The 9,880-nt window shown below is 33.2% G+C and overlaps 2 protein-coding genes across 3 annotated transcripts; both read right to left on the reverse strand.

Moving 5' to 3' along the window:
• Positions 1-229: 229 nt before the first annotated feature.
• LOC107895249 (protein SAWADEE HOMEODOMAIN HOMOLOG 2) lies at positions 230-3,201 on the reverse strand. 2 transcript variants are annotated; one of them, XM_016820532.2, is made up of 9 exons: positions 2,710-3,201; positions 2,238-2,323; positions 2,088-2,133; positions 1,833-2,010; positions 1,663-1,735; positions 1,518-1,569; positions 1,087-1,230; positions 864-983; positions 230-776 (listed from the first exon to the last, which is right to left on the reverse strand). In XM_016820532.2, the coding sequence occupies exons 1-9, from the start codon at positions 2,761-2,763 to the stop codon at positions 402-404; spliced, it is 1,128 nt and encodes a 375-aa protein (XP_016676021.1). In that variant the 5' UTR covers positions 2,764-3,201; the 3' UTR covers positions 230-401. The 2 variants fall into 2 exon arrangements, with proteins under 2 accessions (XP_016676021.1, XP_016676022.1); XM_016820533.2 differs by having other exon boundaries at positions 1,663-1,729; positions 2,710-3,166.
• A 260-nt stretch (positions 3,202-3,461) lies between these two features.
• Positions 3,462-7,335, reverse strand: LOC107895248 (RNA exonuclease 4). The gene is made up of 9 exons (XM_016820531.2): positions 7,121-7,335; positions 6,974-7,046; positions 6,710-6,788; positions 5,662-5,743; positions 5,133-5,241; positions 4,804-4,892; positions 4,650-4,714; positions 4,472-4,550; positions 3,462-3,906 (listed from the first exon to the last, which is right to left on the reverse strand). The coding sequence occupies exons 1-9, from the start codon at positions 7,187-7,189 to the stop codon at positions 3,748-3,750; spliced, it is 804 nt and encodes a 267-aa protein (XP_016676020.1). The 5' UTR covers positions 7,190-7,335; the 3' UTR covers positions 3,462-3,747.
• Between the last annotated feature and the right edge of the window lie 2,545 nt (positions 7,336-9,880).

Here is a 9,880-nt window from a genome sequence, read left to right on the forward strand (position 1 = left end):
ATCACGCATAGAAGCAGTCAAACCATCGTTTGTCGACGAGAATGCAAAGAAGAATCTATGGTGTCGACGAGAATGCAAAGAAGAATCTATGGACGATCGGCTCATACTCTGATTCGCCCCCTTAACAAGGAAGCTGCTGTTCAAGCTGCCGCATTTCTTCTTGGTGAATTATTCATCTTTGCTGTGAGTGAGTGAGTGTGTGTGTATCTGTAGCATTTGATGCCATGGATACATGGAAGTCTTCGAACTATTAAACAGACAAGAACAAATTTTGTTGAAGAAAGAAGAATATCTAGACAGAATCTAAGTCTTCCATCAAAAACTTGGAAGTTGTGATAATTACATCATATTATCCCGAAGGGACCTTTGCCCCATTGAACATCAGTATCTGAAGTCCGAACCTATAACTTTGCTTCCTGCACATTTTGACCAGGGCCGATGCCAGTGGCAGCAGCAGCCATAGCATTCTTGACGGGGGAAATTCTGGGATCAGTTGCATCAGTAGTCACAATTCCTGAAATTTTAGACTCTTGATTTGTAGTTTGTGCAGCTACAGAAACATTGAAATGTGAATCTGTGGCTGTCCTGGATTGATCTGGATTCTGCAGCTTTTGCATTGCTTCAGTTGATGAGCCGATAATCTTTGGTGCGGGAGCAGTAGATTGATCGGTGCTAGTTTTGTGTTGATCATTGGATAAGTTACTTGCGGTATGCAGTTGCTGCAACCTGTAATCAGTTTCAGGCCGACGGCAAACCTTCCTCAGAGGTACAATTTCCTATGGAATGCAAGTTAATGTTATTACAGTGAATATCATCAAAATGGAGGACTCAAACAATGAAATAATGGAGTGATTAACTAATACCTCGGACTGGTCATGATCGTAGCGCACCAGAAATCTACAACGACAACCTCGTATGTCATGCCTCCGCCTTTGCGCATCGAGGACATGGGCATCAAAATAGAGAGCCTGATCTTTACCTTCCTGTAAATTTTGAAAGCATCAAGAAAACGAATTCTAAGAAAGGATTGATTAAAAGAAATATATATTCTCAATGATTGATCAGATATTTTAAGCAGAAATCCACCTGAAAACATAGTACAAGGTCCCCAGGAAGAACTGCAACACACTCAGAAGCTTCACACGGGAGGGACCGTTGCCTGACATGCTTCCGAATGTTTACCCACTCATCCTCCTCTGGTCCAAAACCAGCAATCCGAACCTGTACTTCCTGCAAAAAGATAGCAAAATATTTTGGAATACTTTTTTCAGATGGCAATTTGTGGTATTTTCAGTTCTGCATAAAACTATTAGAAAACTTACAGAAGAGAACTATCAGAACATTTTATTCAAAAGTGAAAAACAAATTTCATGTCAAAAATTGAAAGATGGGATCAGGTAAACATAAGAAATAAGAAAAGAATAATCCGTGTTAGTAATTTATGAACTCAGGCAACAGTGAATCATAAGTACAGCACTTGCACCGGCATATGCAGTGATAGTGGACTAAAAAATTACCGGATCACCTGCATCCAAATATCTATGGGCCAGAAAAGTCGCAACATCATACCTGAAAACAGGAGATTTAAGAGGATTGGGTTGACTGCAAATATTTGTTTATCAGTGAAACAAATTTTAAATAGACAAAGATGAACAAACTTACCATGCACCATCCCTTGAAGATTTAGCTTCAAACTCCATATAAGATTCTGACAAATTCCTTCCTGCACCTGGAACTGAGAGCAGCAAATGAGGACTATAAATCTGAAGTGCGATGATACGGAAGACTTGAAAGGGAAAAAGAACTCTAAAGACAGTCAGAAATTATTCTACCTGTAGAAGCAGGCATTGGAGCAGTCATATGAGGAGGCACGGGAGCTGCAACAGGCTGTGGCACATTTCTCATGGGATTGGAATCATCCCGAGGCATAGATGTAATATTTAGCTTCCCAGGAACCTTATTTGATTTTGCCCTTATCGCATAGCGCCTATTCTGGAACCAGTTCCATATCTACACAAGAAGTTTTCCAAGTGTAATCGGTTGAAAATATTTCCTCCTTAACAAAAAAATAAAATCCAACTTCTTACTTGCTTAAACTGCACAACGATCTTCCCTTTCCGTTCTGCCGACTCACTACATCCAAAGCAAATTTGCTTACAGTTTCTTATAAGAGAAAAAAAAAAAAAAAAGAACTATACATCATGCAACACAATGTTGTTGAGGATACTAATGCATACCTGAACTTATCTGCAAGACTCATAAGGATCTCTCGAACAGGCATCTGATTATGGTGCTCCTGGAGAATAGTCTCCATCTCCGCCACCTTAATGCAGAGATTATGTTACAAATTCATTGTTTAAAGAAATAAACGAAAAAAACTATACTACACTAGAACTTACGAAAGAAAAATCTTGAAACAAAGCCTATGCACTTACAACTACGTTTATTTACCAAAAATATTAAAATTGGATTACTAACACTACCATTAACAAAATAGACTAAATGCTAAACAATCTATCACACAAAAAACTCAACCAATCAAAGCAATCATTAGCAGAAATTTTCAAATAAAAAAAACCCAGAAATTAGTTGACTAAAGCATGCAATCCCACTGACCCATTTGAGATTTCAAACTAAAAATCGAAACCATTACTATGAAACAACACTATAAGCAATATAACTAATTTCTCTTGAAAAGAAAAAGGGTACCTCAGTTTGGGTGAAACGAAAGGCAGGGCCGCCACTACTCGGATGCCGACCCATCTATTCCAACACTCTTGGTCGCGCGGGCTTTTTTCCCTTTTTTTTTCTTCTTTCTAGAAAAATATAAACTTGATATGCTTTTGGGTATTGAAGTATAGTAAGTGCAATTTTTTTTTTTTATGATTATTCTGGAGAGGGACCAGATTTTGTCTTATCAAAGGTTTAGAATTTCTGATAGAACTATGGACAATAGAAAATAAAAAAGAGAAAGCAAATTTGTTTGGGATGGGGGTAGTTTCGACCCTAATTCAGTCGCCAATGCGAGTGAATCCCGTGATTTTTCGGTCTCCTTTTTTACCTTTGTCTTAAAAAGAGAAAGATTTTCATTTTCTTTTCCATTTTACTAATGATATTGGAGTGCTCGGCGATGTCTAAGGGCTGAAAACCAACGGCATATCAGATATATACCTAAAAAACACAATTTGGTTGCAAATCAATTTGCTGAACTTTAGCTAACGTGTTCGCAAGTTTTTTATAAGGCTCCTAATAAAATCTCAAAGGTCTTAAAAGAAAATCAAAGCGAGTGATGTTTTCAAACAATTGACTTAATATAATTTATCTTCTCCTTTTCCGCTCTGGCTTTATGCATCCTATCAACTTATACTTGCAAATTGGATTTGATTATCAAATTCCAAGTGCTAATCACTTAGTAAAATTTTGATACATAGAAAAGTCAATGTAGACATTGTAATGCAAAATTTATGAATAAAGTTATAAATTCATTTTCAGAAAGTAAATGGTAAAAACTAGTGATTGTAATATTTCATTGAATGGGATACATAACCAAGTTTTTTTTTCCATCATACTAAGTTTAACTACAGATGAAGAGGTCGGCCTTTTGTTCTCTGATCACCGTTTGATGCTGCATCATTTGTTTCTTGCAGTCCAGATTTATGGTAAGGATTCTGTAAATCACTCTCCATGAAGGTGATCCTGCTGAAGATTTTGGAACTTCATTTTCGACAATTATGCGACTTGTCACCATTAAGATGCAATCAGAGAATGGTTGATATCAGCCTTTGGTTTCTTTCTCTGCTTGCGTTTCTTCTGCTTTTCTTTGAGCCTTAATTGATCCTTAACGCTTCTTTCCCATTCCTTCCGGTGTTTTGAGTAAAGAAGCATTGCAGCACGAGCATCGTCTACCTGACGAATGACAATACATGTTAGTTTGAAAACGTTGCATTGTTGGTTTAGAGCAAAAATAGGGAAAGCTGTCTCAAAGTTTGCCCCTAAACACATTTGAGCTAAACCAACTCGAATATGTTTCAGAAAAAGACCATAATTCCCTTGATAATTACAAAACAACCCTTTCTAATTAAGTTCTACACAATAAGGATCTTTTGAGAGCTTGGCAGACCAGCAGTGAAGAAACACTTGAGAAGGAACTTTCCAGCCCCAAGTATTCTTCCAAAGAAAACTACCTTCCCTTGTAATGAATAACAGATGACATAACACAATTGTGTCACCTTATTGTCGCGCATTGGCCTTCAAGAATGAAAATGTTTAAAATGAACAAAATTACCACTCTAGTGACAAGCCTGTGACTTTGAGCATCTCAGATTCAGATTAGTAATGTCAACAACCTTCTAATAGACAAGTTTAGAGCATATCAGATCAATCAACCAAGTCTTTTTCTGTAGTTTCAATGTAATTATTTCATGTTTGCTAACAGTTTGGAGAACAAGTATCTAATGAACATTTTACTTACAGGGCAGTGTTCGCCATTCTGGATCTCAACACCTAGAACCTCTGCTGCAAGATGCCGAAGTGCCTTTCTGCGTCCTTCCCTGTTGCAACAACAATCATTGTTATCTGAGGCACCATAGGAGCTGTTTAACACACTCAATTGTCCAGGCAATAATAGCTAAGAGATGAAAGACTAATACTTTAAAAACGGTTGAAACTCTGAGGTGTCCCTCAGGTCCTTCTTAGGATGCGTTAGTAGTAAGGCCTGTAGAAAATAAGCAGTCAAATCAAAATCTCAGTGCCAGTTTTCTACTTCCATACAAACAACAAAACAACAAAGCAAATAAAGAAAACCTTAAGGTCATTGTGCAACGCATGACCGACAAGAATTCTTCCCTTAATCAACTCTGCCACTTTCTTCTGAACAACCCTAAAATCCTTTGCTGCAGAGACAAAAAAAAAATTGCATTAGGCCAAAATTTCTTCTCCAAAGCAGTCAAACCTTCTTGAACAATGGAATGGCAAATGTTTTCAAACTAAAATTGGTTTTTATCATGTAAGAATTATACAAAAACGCATATACTTTGCATATGCAATATATATATAAGCCAATAGCCTTTTTAAGGATATGATGCTCCAGTTTCAGAGAATTCAGGTAACCACCAAAGCAAATTAAAGCCAACCTTTCCTCAAGTCTCTGGGCCGAATGCCACTAATATGTGTGCGGAAGTCAACAACACGTTCTACTGGCCGCACAAACTCATCATATATAACATTTCTCCATTTATTTACCTGTCATTAACTGAAATATTAAGTAATCAATGACCTTAAAAAGAATAATATATCAAACTCAAAATCTCATTAAATGAAAATGTTTAAATTAACCCAAAATGAAATATAATTTTTCTTGTGCATAAATTAAAACTGTATCTTATTTTACTGATTAAAAAAGACAAAACATGAGAGCTTGAAATAAAAGAATGTGCGAGGGCAACACATGACAAATGCAATTAACCTAACATGAGAGCATTACACTGCATCAGATATTATCTGTTCTTAAAACTATAAAGGTAACAATTCCAAACTAAATAGGGAAAAAGAGAGACGTTTATTTTATATATCGCCTATCCCATCATTGAATTTTGGCTATGGATAATGTAAGATCATAAGACATAAACAGTATGATCAAAGATGCAGGGACAGCTAAATTACCACTGTAACTCGTCCAAGGGCACTCTTGTTCCCCTGACCGACACCAACCATTTCACAATCCATAGCTAGCACATCTGTCACACTGTCATACATTTGACGAGTCATTTAAAAGGTTACATATGTGCGAAGGCAGAAAGACAGATAAAGACCACATCAAAACAACTCACTCGAAGGAAGAATGGAACTTCTAGCAGTGTACTATTGCACATCGAAATAGCATTTCTCATTAAAAACACCATAACTTGACCTTACTATCCCAGGCATTAAAGTTATTGCAACATCCATATCCCTTAAAAACCACAAAATAAGAATCAAAACAACCTACTTCTACTTCCTTGCTTGGTGCATACAACCTGTATAGCACAAGTTACTCCTTGCATAAAACCCCAAGAGCAATCAAACAAGATGAAACACAAGTATTGTTAAGGTATGCTCGTAGGTGTTGCCCCTTAGTGCTAGGCAACAAAAACGCCACAAACCCATAAGGAAGGGGATAATATCAAACTCTCTGATTCCCAATATTTGAGTATTTAATATGCATATGGGATCATAAGAAAATCTTGTATACCGACCTACAAGAAAAAAGAATTGTGTAGATAAACTTTGTCCACTCTTAGAGTTATTTATAATAATTACACAACTTAAGTTTATGCATATATATGCATATTGTGCTTTACTTCGTTCAAGTCAGCCTTTTCTTTATGTATTGTGCCTATGGCAATAAAAGGGTTTTAGTGCCTGGAAATTGGATTGCACCTTCCTCCATATATGGCACCCCGGGAAATACGTGTTACAATTGATCCATATCTGCAATTGTTCTACTAATCATTATTTTGAACGAACCCCATTGCTACCCAATTCCAGTCAAATCATCTCTATAATCAAGTTAAACACCAAAATCCAAGGTAAATCAGTACACTTGCAGATACTGGACTGAACTCTATTCGACAGCTGAAACACTTCTAAACAAGAAAGAGTATGATAAACAAGATGAAACTTCACAATGCTTTGATTGATCTTTCGAAGCATCAGAGAAAAACTAAAGCACCTGGAATCATCATTTGTTGGCATTAAAGGATTAGGCTTAGCATCATCAGTCTCTGAATTAGGCCTCTCCTTACGCTTTCCTATAAACAAAACAATCCCACCCAAAGTTTAAAAAACCAAAAAACTGACACAAAAAGCAACCAAACAAGCAAAATTTAATATAATTTTCTCAACTTGGACTTGAAACAAAAAATCCCATTTGTTTCTTTTTCTCCAAAGCAATGCAAAGGAAACAGAAATACTGCAAATTAGCTAGTAATTTTACCTAATATAGAGTTTGGGGTTTCAGATTGTGGATTTTTCGAGTGTCTTGAAGGCTTAGCAGAGGACTTCAGCTTCTGCAAGTGGATCAAAGACACAATGAGTAAAAAGTCTGATAGAAAAAAGAAAAAGAATCTTAGGAAAAAAGTACTTGTTGGAGTTGAGCCCAGTTTGGGTTAAGCTGAAAGTGCTCTGGGTTTTTCTTCCTTTCACTACTCATTTTCTTCCTTTTCTCCTTCTGTTAAGCCTTGGCCGAATTCAGGGACGTGAAGGAATTGAAGTAACCTAATTACGCTTTCTTAAAAGAAATTCGTCGTCGTTTGTCACACATAAACGGAAGGGTTTAGGACTATTCTCTTAGAAAATAATAAATTTACTTTTTACTCGCTATATATAATGATAGATTGAACTACTCAAAAAAAAAATCTATTTAAGTCACTAACCTATAAATTAAGCTAGAAATCTCCAAAAGGTGAATCAATATATATTGAGGAGTAAAAGAACATAATTTAGATTAAAGTTGATTTGATAATTATTATTATAAATTAAAGAATAAAGTTGTTTAGATTTTAATTTATAAATACTTTACATTCAAACTATTTTATTAAAAAAAATGATTTGTATAAGAGAAATGGGATTGGAACTTTCAATTAGTTAGTCAATGCAAACAAATAAGACTATACAATAGCGATTTTAGCAGTTTAAATAATTTTATAACTTTTTCGAAATTGAGTGTAGTTTAATAAATTTGAGTGTACCTTACCCTTTAAATTTTAGTATAAGTATGTTTTCCAACTTTTATCCTTTTTAGTTTTCATATATTTTTCTTTTAATTTTAAAATTTCACCATAAAAAATACTATCTTTATATCAATTAACTGCCTTTTTAGTAATATATAAAAGAGATAAATCTCAAAATAATACATGAACTTTGATTTAATGTGTAATTTAATACTTAAACTTTGATTTAGTGAATTTTATACATGTAAATTTGATTATGGTTCAAATGCATATATGAAACTTTAATTTTGATTCAATCATACACATTTAAAGAAGTAGGTAATCAATTAATTTGTATATTGGATAAATATAATTATATGTGTATGCAGTATGTAAACAAAAAATGATGTTATATGAACAATCGTGTTAACAATTTCTTAGAATGTGATCAAATCAAAATTTCGTGCATAAAATTGTACAAAATCAAAGTTCATATATAAAATTACACATTAGACCATAATTTATGTATTTGAGATTTATCCCTATATAAAAATAGCAAGTTCATATAGCATTGCAAATATATTAATAATATATTTATTGCATATGATTTTAAAAATAACAAATTTTAATAAATTTAAATGCTATTGTTTTGATCGAGATTGAAATTTTAAAATTCAATAAGTATAAAGACAAAAAATAATCAAATTAAAATATAAAGACTAAATTCATAACGCTTTAATATATCATTTGACACATGAATTTGACACTTTTTTTTCTAATGTACTGCATGTGTGTGTTTTCCAATATGGTGTTTGTATTTGGCAAAAGTTATATTTTTTGATACCTATGGGTATTAGTATTAACTTTTTAGTGTTTAATTCAAATTTTAGAGTTGATTCGATGAAAGTTAATTGTCAGTATTATAAGGTTTGAATTTTCATGACTTTGTTAATAGAATATAATTAGTATTAGTTGCGAGTTCTTTTTATTTTGGTGTCCAATTTGTTAAATATAGTAAGGTGACTATGATTTTTTTCCCGAATTTTATAGTTTATTTGATGAAAGTTAATTGTTAATATTATCCGTATGTTATGAATTTTCATTAGATCAACTATAAAACCCAAATTAAACACTATAATTTTCAGGTTCCAAAATGTATAGGTTTTACCAAATATGTGCACACATTAGACTAGAAAAAAACATATGTACCACATTAAAAAAATGTCAAATGCTGGTACCAATTGATATATTAAGCCAATCCATAACTTATATGTGATCTAATATGCAATGTCATACATGAATTTCGATTTTATAAAATTTTCACAAATCACTAACAAAATTATCTAATTAGCATCATTTTACATTGATATATTACATGCACAAATAATTATTGTAATCCAATATGAAAAATAAATGTATGTGCTCATTTTTTTTAAATTATATAATTGAATCAAAATTAAAGCTTCATTTATACATATGAATCACAATTCAAGTTTCATAGGTATAATCACTCCACATTTCAAGTTTAATTTACTATTTAAAAAATGACATGGAATTTTTTTCATTTGTAGATCAATTCTAAACAAAAGATTTCATTTGTAGAACCATAAAAAAACAAAATATTAAATTTGTTAACAATAAATCATTTTTTTAAATAGTCAATGTTAACTCTATTGAAATTTAAACTCTTTTTTTTTTAAATACATGATTAATTTTGGGGTAAATTAGCAATATATGCCATTTTTATAAAAATAATTAGGGTTTTAAGCTTATTTTGCTAATATTTAGGGAAATAGGTTGATTTCGAAGAGAAACATAAAAAGCATTCGTGACGTGTTTTTAGCTGAGATGCCAAAAAGCGCACCTTGTAGGACTTGCTTTCAGCGTCCTTGCCGCCACCCCAGTTGAAAACACATCTTGAGATGTGTTTTCAACCAACGGTAACTTTTCCCCAATAATAAAAAAGTCCAAAGGCAAAAAAATTTTCGAATGACTAAAAACATCTAGTTTATTTGCTATATAAACCCAAGCCATTTTTTCCTTTTGCATTCAAATCTCATTCTCCTAATTCTCTCAATTCGTCTGCTCTCTCAATTCTCTCAACTTTTTAGTTCGCAATTTTTCATAGAATTTCTCTGAAAATCTTGTTGTTTTAATTTTATGTTTCGTAATTTCTTTGTTTTTAATTTATT

This window comes from Gossypium hirsutum, chromosome A13, assembly GCF_007990345.1.
Source record: "Gossypium hirsutum isolate 1008001.06 chromosome A13, Gossypium_hirsutum_v2.1, whole genome shotgun sequence".
Lineage (NCBI taxonomy): Eukaryota > Viridiplantae > Streptophyta > Magnoliopsida > Malvales > Malvaceae > Gossypium > Gossypium hirsutum.